The following is a 25,211-nucleotide window of genomic DNA, read 5'->3' as shown; positions in this document are numbered from 1 at the left end:
AAAGTCGTTTTCGAAATGTCACCCCTCTACCCTTGGAAACTACCCCTTCGAAATTTTCAAATTGAAAGAGGGGTTGTGTTATAACTCATTTGAAAGATAATTTTATTCTCTACATGGTCAAGCTTTAATTTTTTATTTTTGTACGTTGGTCTTGTAAAAATTAAATAAAAACCAAATAACTTATTTTAACCATTTTACTTGTATTTTATTTATTTTATCGTAATAGATGTTGAAAGTGACCTCCATTGACTTCCATGCACATATACAGCTGATCCTCAAAATGTCGTCGCACATTACCTAACATGTGTGTGGTGTTATTATTAATCTGCACTCTTCAACGATTCGGGCACGTAACTCCTCGACGGAATTAGATTGGGTGGCATAGATTTTGGTCTTCAAATGTCCCCATAAGGAAAAATTCAGGGGACTAAGGTCAGGGGATCTCGCGGGCCATTCCACTGGACCTCTTCTGCCAATTCATCTTCTAGGGAATTCTTCATCAAGAAATTGTCGGACAGCAGCAGTGTAGTGTGGAGGTGCTCCATCCTGTTGAAAAACTAATACTTGTTCTAAGAGGCGGGGATCTTGTTCAAGTATTTCAGTTATCCTGGGAGATATGGCATCTTGTAGAAGTTGTAGATAATTTTCTCTATTTAAGTTTCTAAGAATGAAAAATAGTCTAACTATGTGATCACCCAAAATTCCTGCCCAAACGTTCAATTTTTGAGGTTGTTGTGTATGGGTCTCTCTGAACAAATGAGGATTGACATCGCTCCAGTAACGACAATTATGTCTGTTAACTTCACCATTTAAATAGAATGAACATTCATCAGAAAATGTTGTATTATACAACAAATTTCTGTTTAAATGTAACATGTTATTAAAGGATTCGCAAAATTCTAATCGACGGTTGAAATTATCCTCATTTAATTCCTGTACTAGTTTTATGATATAAAGATGGAATTTTACTTTTTTTAAAATTTTATGAACAGTACTTTTTGAAACGTCGGATTCCTCAGCAACCTTTCGTACAGATGTTCTGTTGTCCATTTGAACATGTCCCAGAACCGCGATTTGGACTTCCTCACTTCTCATTGGGCGATCAACTTCATGTTTTTTTATTTTGGATGGAATCAGTCTCGTTGAATTTCATTAGCAACTTAGATACATAAGGGTGGCATATTCTTTTATCAGGCTGATTTAAATTGAAGACACGAGCTGCCGCTCTTGCACAATTATTGTTTTTGTAATACAGACTCACAATCTCGATTCTTTCTTGTAACGTATACACCATTTTGATCAGATTAAAAATTGGACAAACTGCAAAGTTGTCTTGTTACGAAGTACTAAAACCACTAAATGTAGAGAAAAATATCAATAAATTGTTCCTCCAAAAAAATTAGGGTTTATCAATTTTAAATGCAATGTTAGAAATTTGATTGTTATTGATACTTTTGGGGCTTCGAGACGTTTTGAGTTTAACTACACTTTCAGCATTTATTACTATAATATTCATGGTTAAAATCAAGTTATTTGGTTTTTATTTAATTTCTACAAGACCGACGTACAAAAATAATAAATAGAAGCTTGACCATGTAGAGAATAAAATTATCTTTCAAATGAGTTATAACACAACCCCTCTTCCAATTTGAAAATTTCAAAGGGGTAGTCTCCAGGGGTAGAGGGATGACATTTCGAAAACGACTTTTTCACCAAATGATGTCCCCTTCCCTATCAAAGTTGACGTGTTTTAGTGTTTTTTTTAACGAATAACAAGGAAGATATTCAGGATGGACATTTTTCCCTGGGACACCCTGTATATCTAACTCAAAACAGATTAACACATTAATTTATACAAAAACGCTTTGATATTTCAACGCTTAGTTGAGGCTTTTTTCTTGAATGATCACGCTTTTTGAATGATCATCCTCATAATCGTATATAATTCATAACAACCCTTAGAGACAGTAATTGCTGATTTTAATAAAATACACTGTCCTTGAATTTTCGAAATCCAAATATTTAATTAATCCAAATTTTGTAACAAGATTTGAATTTAGACGTAATTTTTTTTGAATTTATATTGTGTGACTTTTGAAAGTTTCTAGTTCAAATTTTCTCGTATCAATCACTATTGCTTCAATACTTTTTGCAAACTTCAACTCAATTTAGATAGGAATTTTCAAGAATAGAAGGATAGAATTTGTATAGAATTTACATGGATTTTACAAGAATTTCCTCGAATTCGAATTTTCCTTAAAAAAAACACTTAACAAAAAAGTCTCACGTGTAATCTGATGGAACTAAAATGTAATTTACAAGATCGCAATACATGCTTCACCAAAAATGCCCACCCTGTGTATCTTAGATCCGAATCACATAACTAATTTTACCCAAATAACGACTATGATTACCTATAAATCTTTTGATCTCTGCCCTCTTCATCACTTATGAACATCCTTGACAATATTTCCAATCGCAAATAAGAAATCTGCTCCACGTATATGGTATTTTATTACGCAGATCAAAGAACTGTCCCGAGTTGGAGAATATGAGAAATATTTTCATTCGGGCATCCACAAATGCACGTATTTACCGTCGAAAGCCAGATATCTCTCGACTTATATAATGTTTGGTCGTTGCAAATATATAAAGGAAATTCTGTTTTTGAATCTTTATCATTCTTCTTTCCGAATAATTCTCAGTATGGACTCTTTTAGCTTTATAAACTAACAAAAATTTTACTCCCTTAGGGAAAATAACTGAATGAAAAAACATTTTCCGAACCCAATTCACAGGTTTCTAATAAAAACACAAATATAACCACACCTGGATATGGAAAATAAAAACTGGAAATAGTGTAGTAGTGGAACTGTGTCGTGCATACTCACTGTAAAGCCTGATAGTTCCATCTGTTTCACCCCTGGGATTTTTTGCCACACATTTGTAAGTTCCATAGTCGCTATTCTGGATATTGTTGATAGTTAGTCGCATGTGGATTTTGTAACTCGGATAACCTTAAATTAATAACCAATCACATTAAACCCCTCAAAAACATTGAAACGTACCTATAATATTTTCAGCGTGATATTTCCTAGATTCATGAATCATCTGCCCATCTTCCCTGGTCCAATAATTAAGGGAGCTTGGATAAGCCTCAGTGAAGCACTCCAATGTCACTGAATAAGCCAAAGGAGCTCCAACCAATTGATGAGGTATCCACAACATAGGAGGAACTGAAAATAACACATTGCCTTTAATTTACGAAACATTACCAAAACTATTTCGCTTCTCTACGTCTATAAATTCCAAAGCCTAATGTTAGGGGTTAAAAGTAATTTCATTAACGATCTAATTTCCACGATGGTAAGTTATGAATTTGAATACCGGTGACTTTGAACAACGTCCGAATGTCATGTGGATAACATTAAATTTGTCTGTGGCTCTCAACAATTAATTAGAAAGTTTACGGTGTATCAAGTTGAGTACATTGGTGAAATCTATTTTGGTTGACTTAAAATGGCTACATTTGCTAATGTTTGGCTGTTTCAGCCCGAATTTCGATACTAATTCATACGCAGCTCTATCATCATATTAATTAACAAGTTTTTAGTTATGCATTTCTATTTAGCAGAAGGTATAGAGCAATATGGAAAATGCACAGGTATTTTTTGTTTATGCTAGTGTAATGTCCTTTAATTACCTTATAGGACGGTATAAAGTCGATTTCCAACTTATGATTATTTTATTGTCTAAACGTTTTTAAAGCTTAAATAGGAAAGCTTATATACATTTTTTACTCGTTATGAAAATATTCCGATTACCACTGTAAAACTCTTAACAGACTAAGGTTATTTAATGAAGCTGACGTAAATAAACCCTAAAATTGAATATTTTTTAATGACTCAATTGAGAAATCCAAGTTTAATATACGTAGGTTTTAAATTAATTGATTTAACAGAGCCTCTGAAAGTATAAAGCTCCAAAAACTCAATTATGGAATCCAGATTCAATATACAGGGTAGCCTAAAGAACATTTTGCACATCGATCTTCAGTATTTAAAATGAAAATGTATAAAAATACTCGAGTCCGTCGATTTTTGATTCGAGGGGAAAAATTTTTTATTGCATCTTCAACCCTTCAACTTCAACTCCGGAACAGGGGTGACAGTTACTCCCAAAATTTTTAATGGGAAGGGGTGTCGACCTCATTTTGAAAGTAGTTGGACCCTGATTATAATCTTCAAGTTTGAAGTCACTATCATTATCCTCGTTGATATGACAGGTTGTCAAAGTTTATGGAGAAAAAGCTTTTAGTTAATAACGAATTAATCACAGTAAGAGCTACAGACTTTAAAATGAGGGTAAGAAGATTTTTAAAACTGAAATACCACTAAATCGTTTTAACAGAGCTAAGTTTAGTATGTAGATGTATATAGATTCCACATATGTTTATTGGACTGGAAAAGAAGACTAACGAGGGAGAAATGCTTATCTACTATTGGCAGTGTTCAAAATTTGAGTTACAATATCTCGGAAAACTTGTAGAACAATTGCGTTAAGTAATAGCTGTAATTAATCATCTTGTTGATCTTCATAAGCTTACACAAACTGGGTTGAAAGATCTCTTCAAATATCTAGACAATCAATGGTGCATATCAGGATGTCAGACTAACAAACAGAAGAAAACAAAATTTGAAAAGGGAGGAAGGAGGTAGCTATTTTTCGTTATTTTGCAAAGTTAGAGTCCCGATATCTCTTGGTTCCAAAATACGGCCTAACTTGATACATATTTTCGTGATTTTCAATTTAAATTTCATCTTTAAATTTAATTAAAATTTTTTTATAAAGATAACATACTTTTGGACAATAAAATTTAAGCTTTTAGTATCTTTTATTTAAGAATTTAACACATATAATTTTCCAGTACAAAATAGTTTTGTTTAAAACGTTTAGAAATTAATCACATTTATTAGGTTTGCTCAATTTTTGTCGAAATATAATATAAAATAAACACAACAATGTGCCTGCTAATTTTAATATTAAATTTATTTAATTACTATTTATCTTTTTCAAATATTAAAATATCACAGTATTAATCAGCATTTAGTATTTATACCCATTAATAATGTATTTCTGAGTTGTTAGCTCAGTTCTGTCAGCTATTCTATTTTAACCAAGAACCAAATTTTAAAAATTAGATACGTTTGTTTTTCAAAATGTAATTCTGAAAAATCAGGTTGATACCTGTTTAAATAATTTAAATGCAAGGCAGGATAGTATGTGATTTGGAAAGGCAATAGGAGGTAATGTAGACGCCGTAAGAAAGATAGCTGGCATTAATCTTGTCAGAATTAAAGACAAGAAGAAACAAGAGAGCGATGTGTTTGATTCAACGTCTTTTCGACGGGCACAACAAATCAGCTTTAATTTCAAATTATTTGCGCTTATTTTCGGAGAAAGGGATGAATGTTGAGCAGTTCTATCTCTTAAATAGCTACTACGTTTCTGACGTATCAGTCGGAGGAATCTGAAGTTCAAAAATGTTCACTGGGGGAGCTCGTTGATGAAACACAATAATAAAATCCCTTGAGGATCCGGAATTATTTATTGGCTATCTCTGGATTTGTAGCTTAACCCAGTCTTGACGTAGGTAATTAGAGTTAAAAAAAATGAATTGTTAGTGGAACAAGAAAGAAATTTCTTTTAAAAAGAGCAACATGCTACGAGTGATGATTCATGTTGGATATAAAACATTTAGATATTCCGGATTTTTATTATTCGAGTGAAATAGTGGTGAAACGGGCAGCAATATCTGAACTGTTTATATTGCAGCAGTGCTACAGTCAACAATATAAATTAGTATCCATTGTATAATAGGAACTCGGCGCAATTCCTGTCACCACTACAATGGACACGGCTCTGGACTGGCTGAAAATTATACACGAGCCACAATGGAAGGCCAATTCAACCGAGGTAAGGTCATCTTGAGACATTCATGGTGATTTAACAGCCGATTTAATTGTCTAACAGTCAAAAGTCGTCAGGTTGCTTATAAATCTATGAATAAACAACTGTCGGAAAAAACTTCCTTCGTTAAAGTGAAGAATATCTGATAAAAACAAAATAACGTTTTTCTCATCGCATGGAAATCCTTTTAAACCTGTTCAAAGAGACTCTTTATTCGTTTTTTATCTCGCCAAAAAATCTGCCGGATTTAAAAGTCCGTATTCGGTAAATTAATATATTTAATCAGAAATCAATACGATTTTCCTTTTAAAATGGAAAACAATTCTACAAAGCAAGGCAGTAAGCATCGGGGGCCCACAATGTTATGCATTTAAAGGGGCTTCAAAGCTAAATGTTCTTGTAAACAGCTTTTACTCTCGTGAATACGACTGCGGTGTGCTGGGAAAAATGTCTTCATCCAAATTGTAACAAGACACTATTTTATTCTTGCCAGGACTAAGGCCATACACGGTCAGAAACAAATTAATTTTAACATTTCATCAATGCAATTTTTCCATTCTCATATCTCAGTGAACAATTTTCAAACAACGATTGATACGCCACTGTTTTCTCTCGAAATAAAAAACGGAAAATAGGAAAAACTTCTCTTGAGTGTCTTTTACGCGACGCACCGTTTTGAAGCAAATATAATATTTTAGGAAAAACTTTAACTTGGCGATTCGAATCAAAAGTATTTGTTACACAAAATTTTATCAACTATCAAGTTATTTATTAAATTGATTTCAGTTCCGGTTAGTTTAGGTTAAATATTTTTTCGTGATTTGAAATGATTTTTATTTGTTTACTCGAAAACGGTGCATTGCGCAAACGAACCTCAATATACGTTGTTTGGCCAACTTGAAGGGGAAAAAGTTTATTAACTTTTAAAATAATTTTTGAATTCATGGAAAATAGTGTTGTACCATTTTTCCGCTTCAATATTTGTCAGCGTCGTACTGTTATACATGAGGGTAAAAATTTAGTTTTTATTGCTCAATATGCGATCCCTCTCATTGCTATATTCTACAAGAGTTCATAAAAATAGGGGCTGTAGAATACGAAAAAACTTAGGATCTCGTTTGAACAGAGACTGCCACGACACCGAACAAGAACAAATTGCTCAAACAATTAGCTAATTCGCAGTTATAATTCGGGAGACGATTCAGATTCGGTTGGTTTGGGTCATAAAGTAAACGATGCAAATAATTAAGTATTCTGGAAGTCCTTCCGTATGCTAAATAATTCCGCTGGCCTGCCTTTCCAAGCGAGGTGCCGAGGGCGTCCTTGCTAAAGCGAACTACAATTTCCTTTTTAATACAAAAACACCTATGTTGATTTCGGATTAGGACTAACACCTTTAGGATACTATATTCTCGACGGATATATTGGATGGTGTGATTTAGGTCAACAAGTGGGAGGTCTATAACTACCTTAAAGAGCAGAGAGGAAATTTGCGGAGGATTCAAGTGAAATGCTTTATTGAGGTGCAGCATATGATTGCTGAGTGGATAATGCCTGCAGAATTAGGTCATCTGGGATTAGATTAATTATTCACAGATTTCAAACCAGCTTTGGTTTTGAAGCAGTAAAACTTCTGCACATCTTGGAGAATTCTGGAAAACCATAATTAAATATTTATATCGCCTGGATGAGGTTAACTAGCTCTGACTTATATCTCTATCCATTTTTAGCGCGGTTTTTTCTCTTCAATTGAAGCTTTGACAACTTTGTTATTTGTTTTAGTAAGCTTCATCTCACTTAAAAAAGCTGAGGTTAAAGTTGCCGTTCCATAAGAATGACGTTACTGCCACAGATAAAGTTAAATTGACAACAATAGATTCTTTATGGGGATACTCAATTGAGCAAAAGCTCAAGTTCAGCACAGCTTAAGTCTTACTTGTACAACCACGCTTAATTATTCATTTCATTTTCCAAAAGATGATCAACATCTCGATTTAAAATTAGTAAGAACCGAGCATGTTTCTTTTCTAGTTAAATTTTCTTTTTTACCTGATAGTCACATCCGTATTTCTATCAGTATTGAATTCTTGAAAAAATCTTATTGATAATGATGGTTTCTTAAATCAGAAGTAAGTATTTATGTTTTAATAAATTGAGTTTCTTTTAACCAACTTTCCTCTTTAATTTTATTTACAGATATTTTGGTTCTCTTCACTTAGTTGTTCTGGTAAAGATCACCTACTTGCTGGCAATCCCTTAAAGGACTGCTAGCATCTTTAGTGGAACATCTTGAAACTTCTAGTATCCTTATTGCTATATTTATACTACCATAACCCGAATTCTAGTTAATAAACATATCTCTGAGATGGTTGTTTTGCAACAATTTCACGACCGATCAACGCGTTTCTTACTGTTTCGGAGATAATAGTAAATTGGCGCAAATTTCAAGCTATATATAGGTATTTAAGACTGTTAACTTATATTATAGTTACATGATTTAAATAACTCTTATGCATATATGAATGTTCCTTGAAAATATGTTTTCTGAAATTTTTCAGCATTAGGTAATATGGAATGCGTGACTTGCGGAACCTTAAATGCTGAATAATCAATGTGGATAAATTCTGACTTTATGAGTGTTATTAAAACATATCTCGAATTTGTATATTTCCTTAAAATCATTCGGGAAATTAATATCATCTGTAATTGAAATAATGGCAACTTTTGAAACCAAAGGTTGTTATAAACATGTGAAATTCGCGAATCTAATTTATTTGTTCAATCTGAACGGTTGAAAGCAGCTGAATATGAGCCGGTGCTAACATTCAGTTTTCCAGAGAAACCTTCGTTTCCAAAACAAAACTTTGGATCGCCGCAGACTAGTATAACGTCCGATATTGTTACAGTCCTTTTAATGTTATGGATATCCCGTCAGATGCTTTCCATTGTGTACTTACTGGATTTCATGATTTGAAGTTACTTAGCTGTAAACTGCAAGGTGGATTTAATTACACGTACGTTATTAGGAGGCTGTTATGGTTTCTAAACAAGAAAAGAGAATGAAAAGAGCACCTGGTGTAATCTTAATTTGAAATATCCTCATTAGCGTTGAAATTAATTCAAATTTTATGAAAGAAAAAACTGAACACCCTCTCACCAGCTATTACTATTCATTAGAAGGCGAACCTGAATGTCGGCCTTAATTATTACAGACAGACGACGGACAGAACTGAGAATATTTTAGAAAAGTTCTGAACAAATGTTTTACAAAACTGTAGGAAGAACCGGGTGAAATTTTTAACTTATTTGCTTAATATTTATGCCCTGGGTCGTTCGCAGAAGAAATATGTTCATTAAGGTATGCAAAAGAAGCAACTGGAGTATAATGTTACGAATTACGTTAACTCTCATTTGAATATTTTATCAGAACGTTGCAGAAGTGCCTCAAGCTTAAACCCTAGAATTAAACCCAAATATGCACAGTGTCGATTCAAGGCTCGCAAGCTAAAAAAGTGCAAGTGTTTAGCATAAATATGTTTCATTAATTACCCATCTAAAGACGTTAATTACCCGCTAATATCTAACTAATTCCGGGAATATAATAAGCTGATAAAGGAAAATAATGATCGTTACTCCCGAGAATAGAGTTTCCCAAGTGTCTGCTTACCAAGGTAAAATATCGGAAGTCGAAGTTTTAAAACGCGACAACTTAGGAAGTTATAGGGCATACGCTACAGTATTGTTGTTCCGTTCTCGTTCAGAATTTCGTTTTCGACTTTTACCACTTTCTGTTCGTTCAAACTGCCAGCTGTTTTGCATGCTATAATGAAAAGACATTTTAGTCGGTTTGCCAGACCATCATACAGCGCAAACACCACTTGATTATGGGCTTCATTTTACTACACTACTTGTAACTTGCCTCTTTGCCCTTATAATATGTCGAGATTTTGTCACGTTCTGTATATCCTTTTCAAATTATACTTATACAAACCTTTGCAATTTTAATAAGATTTTCTTATTATAAATACCTGTTTTGCCGTGTTAGTCGCCTATCGACTTTCTATAACTCTATTCTATAATTCAAAACACTAGCCCGAAGCAATATGCATAGAATGTTTGTGAAAATACATGCACACACATTCCATAAATTTAATGGAACTAACAATAATCATGTTGATAAATTGCAATTTTGACTTTTGAGAAACACTCATTTTGAACTAGTAATTTTATGTACGAAGAAGTGTAAATCCAGAAACGTATGTAAAGGAACATTATTAATGTGTTGTTAATTTTAACTGCAAGCTAATTAAAATAGATTGTATGCATTGAACAGATATTTGATTTGTTTGGAATACAGAACAGCAATGTTTGTTGACCCTTAGGGCAAAGAGCTTAAGGCTCAGTTGTATACTCTAAGTTTAAACTCAAACTGAAGTTTAAGTTTTCCATTTGACCTATTGATGAGATTTGACAAAATATCCAGGTTACCTGCAGGTGAAGTTTAAATTAAAGCTATACAACCGGGCGCATGAACTTCAAAGCCCAGACGAAGTCAGCAAGTCAAAAAAAACTTACTGCTTCTTAAAGCTGAACTTGCATTTAATTTTTTTCGTTTTGTAAATAATCCATTTTAGTTTCTCTGCCTTTCTGCTAGTTTTTTTGAAACTTGACCCTTGTATACAGATACCCTGTATATTTTTGAACTTTAAAAATCCGTAAACACGGTGAATAATTTTTAGTAAAGATTTCTCTATACCTATATCTTAGGAGTTATAGCTCCAAAAAATCTTTAAAAAACCATTGTAATTTCCTAGGTTTTTTGCCATCAAAAAGTTGATTTTCTTGAATAGAAGGTTCTCTGCATTTGTGATTTGAAGAGACTACAATCAAGATTCTTACTTGATTGAAGTTTTCTAAAAAGAGATTAATTTGGGAGATCGTCCATTTTAGATTTTTATTAATAGAAGATCCTATAGATCACAGGTTTACACCGTTAGGTATGAACCTGTGATCAATGGAGATGAATTCTAATATAAGTCGCCCTTAACTTGTTGTGTCTGAGGTACAGAGCTTTAAAAGCCGACGAACTTGTAAAAAAGAGATCAAGGGATGATGTTCTATGAAAATGAGAAAAAAATTCACATAAATGTAGTTAAGAGTTTTATCGCTAACAGGGCAGTAATGCGTGCATAATTTACATCCAGCTCTCGACTACGTGCCTTTTTTGTCCGGCATTTCATTATTAACAAAAACTCTACTTTCGATTTCCTTTTTTGAGAGAGAGAGAGAGAGAAAGTTAAAAGAAAGTCGTAAAAACCTGTCTGCGAAAGTGAAAGTCTTTTAAAAGGAAACAGAATATTAATTAAAATAGGAAATGTAGTTTAAATGCTGGCACAGGCACCGAAATCCGGCATTACCTATGTAAGGATTTGATTAGATTTTTTATCAGTCTGTTCCGATCTCCAATAAAGAAGTTACTTTACTTTCGAAGAAAACCGTTAAGTTTTAAGGGGCATTACCGGAAATTTATTCGAATTTAGATTGTAGCTTTGGGAATATGAAAAGTACATAAAGATACGAAAGCAAGACGATACGTATTCCAATTTTCTGTCATATCAAAGCTAGAAATCTCCCGCGGTTTTATTATTGGCCTTCTTTTAATTACCTATTAAGAAACTTACAATCTACGCTGACTTTTATGCGTTTGCTGACTGTGGGAGGTACACCATTGCTAGCTATGCAGAGATAAGCCCCCATGTCTAGTCTGGATATTTTCGTCAGCTCCAATTTCTCCCCGTCCCAGTCTGGCACTGTAAAAACACGTCTATGTACACTCTGGCATTATATAAAAATTTAAAACTTAATACCTTGCATAGTTTTATTAATAGTAATCTTAGTATTACCATCTCTCTTCCATTTTACCGCAGGCTCAGGCGATCCTGTAGCTTTACACATCAAAGTCTCGTTAGCTCCTTCTCGCACTATTACGTCGCTGCTGCTGAGAGAGTCATCAATATTTGGAGGAACTGTAACAAAACAAGTTCTCTTAAATAAGATCATAAATAAAAAAAACTATCGGGACAAAATTGTGGCTGCTGTCTGTCCGCCTCGTAAATGCAAATATGGCGCAATTTTGTCGATTCCCGACGTTTTAAGAGCTATAATACACACACTTTTTCTTATAAGAGGCTTCCTCTAAAGCATTTCAAGCAACGACACGTAAAGCAGATAAATTTGACGTTAACTGCCAAACGTTTATAACCAAATTTCCCTTTTATACACTACATCCATTTAGAGGGATTAATAAAACTATACAGAATGACTCGTTTCAGATGGGTATTATATTGCTGGGAACGTAAATTCGTTTATTGAGAAGTGCCAATTTATTTATATTGGGAATATCAAGAGTGAAATTATGAGTAAGATTTTAGATCATAAAAATTTTGTTTCCTGTGCAATAACAGTTGCACTGTAACATCTTACCCGGACTTAAAATCTGGGAAGTCTATATTGTTTTTCAATGAGACAACAATCGAAGTTAATGCAGGTTATTCATTTCATTTACATAACATACAATTGTAAAATTCTTGTCCCTCATCGCTCAACAAGACAATGCAGCTCTAATTTAATCGTTTATTCGTTTGTTTCCAGTCTATTTCAGATTGAGTCAGATAAGTAGAAAGATGAAATACATAAAATAATCTCCTTAATTCACAAATTTTAAATGTCTAAAAAGACACAGGGTGTTGTGTGTAGTAAGAGTTAATCTTTTTTTTTGGTTTTAAGTATTTCATTACTCATTTTCTCCTCAACATTTCTACATTAGGAGGTTGTTCAGTAGATTTTAAGATTAAAATATATCTCCAAATCAGCTATTTCAATCAGTCTCTTGGCTCATTCCAGTATATGTCTCCTGGTATTATGTGTAATTCTGACCTATCCTTGGCAGCTCTAAAGTTACGAATTAGTTTTCATGGTTGACAAATCAGATATGACATAAGTTAAAATCAGAATACTCATACCTCCCTTCACTCATCAATTTTATGTTCAGTTTAGTCAAGAAAAAGCATCTAAACGCTCAAATAGAGTTGAAATTGTGTCTAATTTTAACAAAATCTTGATTAAAGTGTGACCCCCAAAATCTGAAGTGAAATTAAAAAACCTTTTCGTCTATCACTTAATGTAGCTTCATCAAGCTCAAAATTGCTTCATCGATTAACTATCTGATCTGCAAAAACTAATCGCAGGTTAAGTAGATCGAAAGTTGAGTTATCAAAATATTACAAAATTAGAGGAATATTAGGGCTGAATGTCTGAAACTTTAAAACACATACTTTGGACTAGCTTTATGAAAATATTCGAGAAATCGTCCATAAAAAATCAGTTGTAAAGGGAAAAAATAATTGAAGTAGGGTGATTACACAACAGAATTTTTAGGAATATAACGTTTTAAACTAATTTTGAACACTTACTATTTTTAATTTTATATTCTTTATGAGAGTTTACAGTATAATAACTTTTAATGTATGTAAAATTATGTGCACCCCTATCTCCGCTGGTAAACCAATGTGTTTGTCTAGGAGGAAGATTCATTGCTTGCGAGTAAATTGGAAAATCGACTTTTTACCTCGGTTATATAAGCTTTAAGAAATTTTGTCACTGTGTAATGGGTTCGGTTTAAAGTAAGGCGAATTTATATGCAGTGTATGATAATATTGTATACGAGAGACAAGCGAGAAATTGTCTTCTTTGATTACTTTGTTTGAAGTGTTATTCACCTTTTTACAAAACAACTTTATCATAAATAAACTTCATTTAAACCAGACAAACAGATGGTGACGCAAAGTTTTTAATAAGGGTCCCTGAACAGAGCTTTGTTGATGGGCTGTCACGAAAGTTTATTTTTGAAACTATAAAATTTACATCTGTCAAGCACTTGGAAAAATATTCCAAAGGAGTCGTTGTAAAAATCTAAATAACAGTGAATTTCTTCGAGGGGCTCCATATTTTTGCATAGAGAACACGCCTTTAAAATAGGACTTTTCTTATCCCTCTGTCTGACATTATTTCGTAAATAATTTCACTTGGTAACAAAGATCTCAACAATAAACCATCCTTTAAGCTTATTACTTAAACTCTCCTCGTACTCCTCATATTTAAGAAAGTCCCCTTTTTCTAAACAGAGAGATAATTGAGTTATGTTAAGTGATATGTAGGAAGTACACAAACATATATCTTAATTTAAGAACCAATCTACTTTAAAAAGTGTTTTGCTATAAACTACAGCAAAATGAAATTAGGTATTAAACTACTTTTCCTGTTCAAGCTGTATTGATTATGATTTTCCGCTTTTATATTAAGCTCCTGTGCCAATCGCACTAAAGAGAATACTTTATCTGTGGTCTTAAGGTGCTAAAGTTAGCAACTTACTTGCGTATTCTTGGAAGGTGCCTTCAAATACTTGAAGTTAGCGTAACGACCTAAAATCCGAGCTTGAAATAAAAACGCAATTAGTAAATGCAGTAAAGCTTGTTGGTTTTCCTAAAACAGGGTATGAATTAATCAAAAGGCTAAACCACCGAGTCTAGATTCGAAGATAGAACACACTGTGTCTTTACGGTAAGACGCCATGCAGTTCAGGACCTAGTTAAACAGCACGTACGGTGGGGCTGATTATGGGCAAATTTTACCTTTTTGACCTTTTAGAGCCGTTATGCCTGATTTTAAATGGACCGGGTCTAATTTAAATGAGCTTGTTTGTCTTATAATTATGTTTACCCGGCCATGTTTAGACCTGGATCCGCACAATTCCTTTTGTTCTAATTTCATTTTTGTTTATTTTTGGGCAGCTAGAAATTACGAGCCTTCAAAAACCTTTCGTTAATAATGTATATTTCATATTTCGTAGAAATATCAGGAGCTGCAGAGATACGCAAAAAGTTTTTTCCTAGATGTGGTAACGAAATCTTGTATACAATATTCACGTCGAGTATTGGAGTCAAACAATAAAAATTCTGTACACGGAAATTCGTTGTAGCAATAATAATTTTAAACCACAAATTCAATCGAAGTGCATCCCCTTTTAAACGTTGGGCCAGACAAATCTGGAATGTTCTCTCGGGGACCACAATGATTGTCTACTGAACGTTCAACTCAATAAGATACTCGAGTCCAACTCGGCATTAGAATCCAGTCCATTCGATCAAAGCAGTCTTATATATTTAAATTTTGAGATCCTCCTATTTTTCTTTTTACTGCCAATGAAATTTGATTTTCCCAGGGGGCACTTTTATTAACAACCTAAGTATTTTATGTTCCTTATCTGAGTTTATTTTCCCATATATTTTTTCCTAAACGGATCCATTCTGGAATTGGATACAATGTTTTCATTTCCTTTAAGCATAAAGATATAAACGTTTTTAAATTCTTCAAATGGAAATCACATATCTGTGTTGTATAAAAAACAAGCCGTATTTTCCTTTTATTATTTTTCTGCAGTCGAAGCGTAACGAATAAATATAACTGAGATGAAGTTCTTGTACATCCCAAATAGTTATTTACAGCCTAGATATGATTTATTTCATATGAAACAGTATTAGCTTTATTTCAAAAACTTATGATGGTAACAACATTTCTCGACCCTGAAAGTGTATTTTGCTTTTTATTTTTGTGTTTGTTCTTTAATAGTCAATTTCTAATTTTTTACGATCAAACACAATTACTTTCATTAAATTCCATAAAACTGCTGTACCACTAGAGCGACGAAGAACGAGAGTTTTCTAATTTACAGGAATTATATTTATTAACTTATTGACGAAGCACTTCAACAAAAAATGTGGAAAAGGCTTATTTAAAAGACAATACACTTTGCGATTTATTGAAATTCCCTAAAGCCGGCTCTCGTCTAAGTGTTCGCTTAACTGAGGTTAATTTTTACAGACAGTAAACAACATTTGCATATAAATTGATAGTTAATTAAAATAACATCCTTTACATGTTAAAGCCTTTGTGTTTTTATATGATTTATATACAAATTGCTATTCCTCCGTAAGACTTGAATACTCGCAAAATTCGTGGTACAAATTATAGAGATTAACCATACCAAAGGGGAGTAATCCTAATTGTAATTTAAGTGTTGTTGTAATACCTAGAAATATTGACTATAATAATAATTTTTTCAGAAAATAAACGAGAAATATCTTAAGATTACGCTTATAAAAAATGGGAGAGGGTAAAGAATGAACTTTAATAAGTAAAAACTTTTTGAGCGTGGCGATAAATAAAAAAGTTAAAAACATTTAATTCGTAAATGAAAAATGGGTGGCAAACAGCAGAGCTATAATTAAAGTGATGAGGAAAACCGCTGTTAAAACTGAACAATCCTCTTAAATTATAAGTTACAAACATTAATTTCTTAATTAACAACTGTGACCTTATAAGTTATTGTTCATCTGTTCCTACAGATCCTCGGAACAAAAAGATGAAACTTGCCGCCGTTCTAGTAATTAATTGCGATACTTTTGACAATGCAGTTCTCAGATTATACAATTGCTTTAGCTTTAACTTTTGCTTCCAGGTTTGTCCACCTGGGTTCACTAATTCTGACTACGTCCACAATTTCCAATATCTCACTAAACAAAAACAATCACTACAAAGCTTATAGCGTTCAGTTTTTAAAATTGAAAGACACTAAGTCCAGACAGAAAATTCAATCACGGACCATCTTTTATAAACTTGCGATTGTTTGGTGTAAAACGAAAGAGGCTTTTGTTAGAATATCTATTTCAATTAAGGAACTTTCTCAGTCATGCTCTAATTTTATTTTGTACCTGCAACTACTCGCTGTTCCGATTCCCTTTTTTGGCTCTGACTATACGATACTGGGAAAACTTTCTTAGGTACGTTTAATTTGCCAATTTCTTAAATATTTGATGCTAATATATGAGACATATATTAGCAATTGGGGTGTTGTTTAAACATAATTAAAGTTTCCTCGATAGATACTTCAAATAGGAGGTGTCTTTGCATAGGGAAATGTAAATTAACTATCGCAAAATTTGACTTGAAAAACAAACGGTTAATAATCGAAGCATTCTTTAAGTTCGATAGTCAAGCAACAAATTAAAAATTACCTTCTTCACTAAACGATCTGTCAGTGGCACAGGGGAGAGAGAAGAAAGACAGAAACATAGTAAAGCACAAAGGACTGACAATTACTAGGTTTAAGGGAATTTCAGCCATCCCACAGATTTCAATTATAATCCTAAACCTCAATTCCATTCGATGTAATTGACCAGGTAATAGCTTTACAGAAAGCTTCACCTTACAACCGAAAACGGCCCAGAATACATATTTGTCTCCACCGCACATTCTAAATCATTTGGGTTTAATTATTAGCCTAGGTTTGTTTCTCTTTCCGATGTTTACCAGCTGTATCGATTCCACGTTATAATGTAGATACACGGGTTTATTGAAGGATGTGAGTTTATAATTGAAGAATAACATTACTTGTTCAGGATTAAAACAAATAATATAAAATGTGAATCATATTTTATAAAGTTATGAGGATAAAAATGCATTAAATTACATACATGCAGAATTTACAGTAACCTAAAAAAAGTTTTGGCCCATTACTAGCATTTAATAAGCGCAGTAACCTAGGAGATCATCAATTAATAATGTCCAAAGAAACGGGAGAGCTAAATTCCTAAAGGCATTTTATTCTGAACAAAAAGGGCCGGGATCGCTATTCTTATCGTAATATTGCAAAACCTCCCAAATACGTTACACCACACATTTAGGACTTTTCCTCTGGACCAATTGTTCGAAATACAATGGGGATAAAGATCCTCCTCGACACGTCTTTAAGGTTTTTTACGCCCATTTTACGATGTCCGTTTTTCTATAATTGATTGTCGTTATGTGGCCGCTACCTTTTCAGTTTTTTATATCTCTATTATTGGCAGGAGCCCTTATATGTCTTTGAGTTTTTTTCAGTTTTCAGTTCAGTTTTAGTTAATCGCCTACAAGAGGCCAATGGTATGTGCAATGGGCAACGGAAAAACTCAGTTACAAAGGGCAAAGTAACAAACTAAATTAAAATGTCTAGGTTCTTTGTGTCTTTAACGGAAAGGCAATCTATAGTGCAGCAAGAAGGGAAAAATTGATGTGACTCTTAAGCTTATTTGTTTTTTGTAAAGTAATTACGGTTGGAATTAACTTCAGGAAGGTCTAACTTTTAATTTAAAATAGGGAATAATGGGATTTTACGACCACTATACAATTGCAGAAATAATGCCTTTACAACACTTTTCCTTTATCTCATAAATGATTTGTCAAAATTCGGTCTTTGAATGGTTCATCGATATGATGTTAAAAAGTCATAACTATTACAATATTAGTTATTGGTATAATGTCTTTGATGAAAATATGAAACAACAAAGCTCAAGCGAGTCTTAAACAAAGAATATTTGAATGAAAACTTAGAACTGAAAGGGAATTTATAAAATCCACAAACGGCCTATTTCTCATTATGAAATTACTGCCTTCAGTGCTAATCAGCTTATTAATTATCTACATTTCTGCGATCTAGTCAAATTAAAACGTTTTAGATGAAAACCACTTCGGAAATTGATCAAGAAACGGAAATAAAAGGCGTGCTTTCTGGAAATTAAATTTTATTTTAGGCATGAAACCTTTTGTCAATAGAATAAAGGCTTATTTTGAATAAAGGTCCGACTTTTATGTACGTTGTGTTGAAAACAAATTTGTCTTACATTTCAGCGTACCGACGACGTTCTTTACAATGGCGGCATTTTTGCTTATAACGTATCATTAATAAAATATATTGTCGTTATATAATTAAAATAGATTCTTTTCTGCTATGAATTTAATTGTCGGCACCATCAAAAAATTTCCCTTCTTATGTGTTATGACCAACCAACTAATGCCGTGGTAAGGAAGAAATTCCTAATGAATTCTGACAGCTAAAAAAAGTTTGCACCAGCCCTTGGGGTGCTGCAGCGAATAGTAATGCATTTTCACCGGACAGAAAGGGATGAAGTAAGAAGTTCTACTTCTTACTGTTGTTTTAGTTGAACGCTAACCACCTCTGAATTCGATAGTACTCAAACTCGGAAGATGGGTATCTAGTAATTTAATCAACTTTAAAGAACGTTTTATTTCTTTTACAATCATGGTGAGCTTAAATTTTCGTAATTTGTTTATTTTTTTTATCGTATAATTAGTAGCTCGCAGTTTCAAATAGAAAGTTCAAGATTGGAGAAAAATATGAAATAAAGTCACTGAATTGAAAAATAAATTAATTTCGTGTTAGAGCAATTAAAAAGCATTCAGTTGTATAGAAATTATTATGATGTTTTAGAGTGACACGGGACAACCGTTTTCTAATTTACAAGACATATCCAAACTTTAATTCCGTTTAGAGTTTAACTATTTTTAGAAATATCCCCATAGCAGCGTTAGCAGAATAGGCAGCAAATCATTAAAATTGACTTTTTTTAATTAAAATTTCCAATCCTTTGAATATTCTGACGTTAAATCTTATTATAATAGTTTTAAGAAATAGAGAAATAGGATCAATTGAACATATAAATTTCTTGTCTAAAATGATAAAGGATGACACTTTCCTAATTTAATAAATATCGAAAAACCCGAAGAGCAAGAAAATTTAAATGTGAATTAACACCTAAATTTAATAGTTTAATGAAGGAAATTAATTTGAGTCAATTAAACACATCGGTAAATCACTTAAAATTGATTAATTTTTATGTAAACAAACCTTATAGGTATTTAGGTGGATAAAAAAAAATATTGACATTTTAGAATTATGAAAGAAGAGTGTTTTCTAAAATTTAAAGATACAGTCAAACCTTTCCACCATCTACAGTACAGAAATTACCCTGATTCTTGTCGAATGTGTTACTCACAGGTCAAGCAGGGGCACTAATAATATATGAAATCGTATGAAAGGCAGTGATCACTTTTGTACTCAAGGACCCTAATAATTATCGTAATATATAGGTATTGCATTTGAATATTATATTATGAGGTCTTTTCCTTTAGGTAAATATAAAGAGAAAAATGTAGTCAAAAATTAATTGAAGTTTCATAAGTTTCATAAACAAAAAATAAAAAATTATAGAATCGTATAGAAAATGTTTTGATATTTAGAGCGTTAAGGGACAGAATTTTTCTAATTTTCGAAAACACAGTTAAGCTCCTTTTTAAAATGTACCCCGTTTTTTTAAAATGTATTTTCCAATTTAAGCTAAAACGGAGTAACTTCAGGGGCTGCATAATTTATTAAAATCAGTTGCGTAGCAAGTTTCTAAGGATGGATACAGTTTTTTTTTAATCAGTGTTGGATTTCGATATTATTCCGCGAGTTTTGGGTTCTTAAAAAGCTGAAAGGTCACAGATTTTACAATTTTTTAATATTTAAATGTTAGATCTTAGTACTTATTTACTGTGTTCTCCTCTTTTGAATATACAGGTACGGTTCTTGATCTTTCGGGAACGCGTGGAAATAAATTTACATTCAAAACAGAGTCGTTTTAAAGGCAGCGATGTATTAAGCCTTTGTGTTTCTTTACGAATGTTTAAATTTTTAAATCTTGTATCTTATAAATCGCTTTTTTCGTAAAAAAAAATTCCATAAGGCAAATTTGAAGTAAAATAATTGAATTGATTTATTTACTCACATAGAAAATACAATATATCGTAATAGCTCCCTACGCCATTGGCTACTGCCACTCCGTAGTTCAAGAACCATACTATTTGGAATTTTAATAATAATTTGTTGCTAAAATGAGTCGAATTGAATCGAATTCTAAATGAGTGTTATGATTAATGCAATTGGAATCTATATAAACTATATTGCTGTGCAGACCGATAGGGGGCAAAAATCTTAAAATTTTAGCTGATAAATTGAAATTTTACATCTAGAGAAATTAAAGTGTACTAATTTACCTTTTAGAATGATTAGGGATTAGAGCCTCCAAATTTTACCTCATATGATTAAATCTGAAATACCAAGAAGAATTCAATACATGTGACGTTTAATTTTAAATTAAATTAACCCTTAACGGTGGAACAAATAGATTTTTTTCTGACTTAGCCTTGATACTCAAAGCTGCTTTATAGCTGGGAGTGATGTGTAAATATAATATTAAAACCTCGGTAACATTGCAGACAACCGTGTAAACACTCCATTACTGAAGCTGGAATATTTCCATGAAAAATCTAATATAACAAAATCTTACTTAGCCTCAGGGTTCAAGGGGAAGCATAACATTTCCACCTTTAATAATTCTTCTTGGTGAAGAATTTGAAATTTCTGGTTGCTTTTAAAAATGTACCTACCAACAACATGAAGATATCCAAATTGTGTTTTGGCTGTCACAGTATTGATTTGACACATATATCGTCCTCTGTCCTCCTCTTGAACGTTGTTTATGTGCAGAAACCACGTTCTGTGTTTATCATGAGATACGTTTATCCTCGGATTACGCGTTATCACGTGATTGTGAACTGTCAAGATGGCGGATTGCTCGAAATGCATCCACGCGACCTGGAAGTAATAAAGAAGGGGAGTTAGTCACGTGGTATATAGTCTTTAAGCAGCAGAATTATTTAATAACATGTTTTACATCGAATTCCACGGCAGAAAGTATAGGAAAATTCCCTTTTATTAAAGATTCTTCGCAATATTGCATTTTAACATAAACGACCAATCTATTACAGTTTTTCTCTATTTTGCTTCGAATTTCTTATCAATAAGTTAGTTGTTTTGAAAGTTCTGGAATTGTAGGAAATAGAGAAAAATCGGGAAACACTTAACTTACCGCCGAAGTTTCTGAATTGAAAAAGATTCGCATTTTAATATTGTCCATTTTAGTTTATATTTATTTCCCAAACTTTCTCGCTTCCAGCATATATTGTTTAATTCAACTTGGCTGGAATTACGTCTGGATTTTCCAGATTCTTATTCGGTTCTCTCTCGGACTTGTTAAAAACGAATCTACTAAATTGTCAAATAAGTTCGAACAAATTTGCTATCACATATGCTTTATTTGCTTCCTCCTCGTTTTCAATCAAATAAGGCTACTGCCAATATACTTTCTCCTTCTCTGATTGGTTACTTGATAAAGAACTCCACTGCGATGAAAGTTTTATTGCATGAGGTTTTACTGCCCTTTCATAACTGGTCATAAAATATGCATTTTTCTTCCTGAAAACACATCTATAAATCTTCTGTGACAGGGTTAATATTGGTATTAGTTGAAGGTGAAAGTTAATAGTTTAAACTAAATTATCCAAACCCAGAAGGTGCAACTAGAAACATATTTATTGCATTGGAAATAATAAAAAGTGATGATCAGGAGTGAAAAAATTGAAACGATTTGTAAGTGATAAACTAGTAATACTGAGCAACATTGGGAAATACTGCATATGTGCCTTACAGTAATAAGAAATAGGATTTTCCGAATGTTAAACAATTAAATTATAAAAAATACGATTTACAATAAAGGAATTGAGATTTTAATCTGATGAAAACTGGAAAGAAACAGGAAGAAAATGTTCTAAAATACTAAAATTAGACTGGGGATCAATTTGAGTGTTTGATGTACCTGATAAGTTCTACGTAGGGAAAAGGAATGTTTTATAATTATAGCCACCCAATAAAATAGATTCTCACTGTATTTCCCATGAATTTCAATTTAATGGTAGAGCGACAAGGAGGTTTTGAAGGCAGAATTGAACTAGAAAAATGCGGGTTTCAATTAGGAAATTTGGATCTAAACATGATTAAAACTTAAAACGAAACAAGAAACCAGTTTTCTAATTCATTAAGATTAATAAGATCTACCAAATTTAGAAAACTGAATTAATCAGACTGAACCAATTAAATTTTAAATCAATTTCAGAGATTGAATACGAAGTACATAGAATTAAACAAATTTCTACTCTTTCCTCGTTGCCCGATTTAATGAAATATATTGATCATTACCCACAGAATCTGCTCCCACTAAAACCCCAATAGTGACAACCAATAAAGACCTAGTACTTACTAACTTGTGCTTACTCACTGGAACTGTATTCATAGCTACTATTGAACACCTCAATTGTCTGGTTAACTGAAATCTTGGATAATAAATTAATCGACAGTATCCTACAAATTTATGGTTATTTGCAGAATATACTGCATTACCCTGATAATTCTAACATACATAATTTAGTATACAGGTTGAATATGTAAATATAGCAATTGTCAGATATAAATTCGCCCAACGCTTCGGTGCGAACCATATTCATCTGGATAAACCGTGAATGGTGTAAAATGGTTTGGTACGTATGTTTGCATGTATGCGATTTGCTATTTAAGACCGCTTTCACGTGGAACGCTTGTTGTCTCACTGATCTGGAAATTCTAAACATTCAGCTCTAGAATTGATTTATTAGTGGTATCCCATTAGGATAGATCTATGATTCATATAGTGAGAACTTCAAATATTTAACAGCTAAATTTGTCAATTAGTAGTGTAAAGCTTGAGCGCAAATCACCGATTATCTCGCATTATTCCACCCACATGAAAATCTTTATTTGACTGTATTTTCAATTACTCATTCCTGGCAGTGATATTAAAACTAGCGTGTTTCTAAAATTATTTCAGAATGTAATTTTTATGTTTTGTGTGTGTTTGAAATATTCTTGCTATCGACCCTAATTTTTTGTCCTGGTTGTACATATTCATAACCTATTCAACAGGTTTTCTCATTAATCCCAAATGTTCCACAACAGTAGAGAATTTATTTTCACTAAAAATAATTTTAGGATATATTCGTACAATTCCCTTTATATGTCAAGCTGCTAATTAGTTTTGAATTTATTTATATGCATACATGAGTAGACGTCATGTAGTCGTGCTTAAAAGTCACTGAAAGTTACGCTCCGGACGACTTGTTAATAAATGATAATTTAATATAATTTCAAATCTCACGTCTTTTATCACTTCGAATATTCGTAATTTCAGTTAGTTTTCCTTATACTATCGTGAGAAAAGACTTTGGCCCCTCTCAAGTCATGTACGCAAGTCTATATCATAGTTGACGAACTTTTTCCATTACATTGAACAGACAGACAATAGAGTGGGGATTAAAAATACACCTTTCGTCTTTTTACAATTTATCGCCTCCTGGGGCCTTTAACTTCTTCAACTTAAATTCCTTTCCCTGAATCAGCCATTATTTTTCTATTGGTGCGGTGACAACATTAACATTTTGCAAGTTAAGACCCCAGTCAGATTGCTTTGCTAACACTCTTATAATTGACTATACAGATCCGAATTTCTCTCCTTATTGTTGCAAAACGTGTGTGCTGAAGGCGTTAGATTACATAGGATGGGTAACAGTTTATATAGACTAGACGGTATCAGTTTCTACGTCAGGTAGTCTAGCCTCTCTATATTTATCTATAGGCACTTATCGCTACAAACAAGCTTGTAAATATTGTATTACCGAAAGTAGGTCTTTTTCATGCAGAGTTTAGCATACAAAAATAACATTGTTCCTCTTCCTACGTAAAATGATATCTAACGTAAGGGCTTAACGAAATTACGAAAATGATATGTCAAATAATTTTAATTTGTGTACTCACACACTCATATTTCTCTGAGTCTGCCCACTGCATTCATTATTCCTCTAATTCTTCAGGGAAACTTTAAGGATGTGCTTAAGCATTAATTGACAATTAAATAGTAAGCAATAAAATTTCCAAAGATACTCTAGTTTGCTCTCGGTCTACTACACTCTTGCAACGTAGTAGACTTTCCCTAATTTTGCCAGCCAGGCTTGTCCGTCAGCCCACAGTCTTCAGTGTTTTCCTTTTTTAAGAACGGCTGTAATCTTGAAACTTTTCCTTCTACTTTTTCCTAAATTTTACAATTCAGTTACGTTATTTTGTCTGCTACATCTTTGTAAATCAGTCCAATGTCTTGAGCATTTTTCTTCTTAATGAATACTTAAAGCAAGATCATAAGGATACAAAGTTTCAGTATCTTTTTGAGTCGTGAGGAAGGTTTTCGACTTCACGATTCAAGCGACATATTTGTACATTTTATAATTATTATCCGCAACTAGGGCACAACCTTTGTTATTTAAAGTAAGAAGGGATGAGCGTTTGGAAACTTCTCCAGACTAAAAAATTTTGACGCATACTT

The 25,211-nt window shown here is 32.7% G+C and overlaps 1 protein-coding gene across 4 annotated transcripts in view; it reads right to left on the bottom strand.

The window, feature by feature from the left end:
• LOC136417265 (neurotrimin-like) overlaps nt 1-25,211 on the bottom strand; it is a 118,566-nt gene that overhangs the window by 18,642 nt on the left and 74,713 nt on the right. For all 4 annotated transcript variants that reach the window (XM_066402880.1, XM_066402881.1, XM_066402877.1 and 1 more), the window contains exons 3-7: nt 21,355-21,562; nt 11,838-11,996; nt 11,652-11,780; nt 3,069-3,236; nt 2,892-3,017 (exon numbers count right to left, since the gene is read on the bottom strand). In XM_066402880.1, coding sequence (XP_066258977.1) covers nt 2,892-3,017; nt 3,069-3,236; nt 11,652-11,780; nt 11,838-11,996; nt 21,355-21,562 — 790 coding nt within the window. The remainder of the gene's footprint in view (nt 1-2,891; nt 3,018-3,068; nt 3,237-11,651; nt 11,781-11,837; nt 11,997-21,354; nt 21,563-25,211) is intronic.

Source organism: Euwallacea similis, chromosome 27, assembly GCF_039881205.1.
Source record: "Euwallacea similis isolate ESF13 chromosome 27, ESF131.1, whole genome shotgun sequence".
Lineage (NCBI taxonomy): Eukaryota > Metazoa > Arthropoda > Insecta > Coleoptera > Curculionidae > Euwallacea > Euwallacea similis.
The sequence above is the reverse complement of the archived record's forward strand: the minus strand, read 5'-3'. Positions and strand labels throughout refer to the sequence as shown.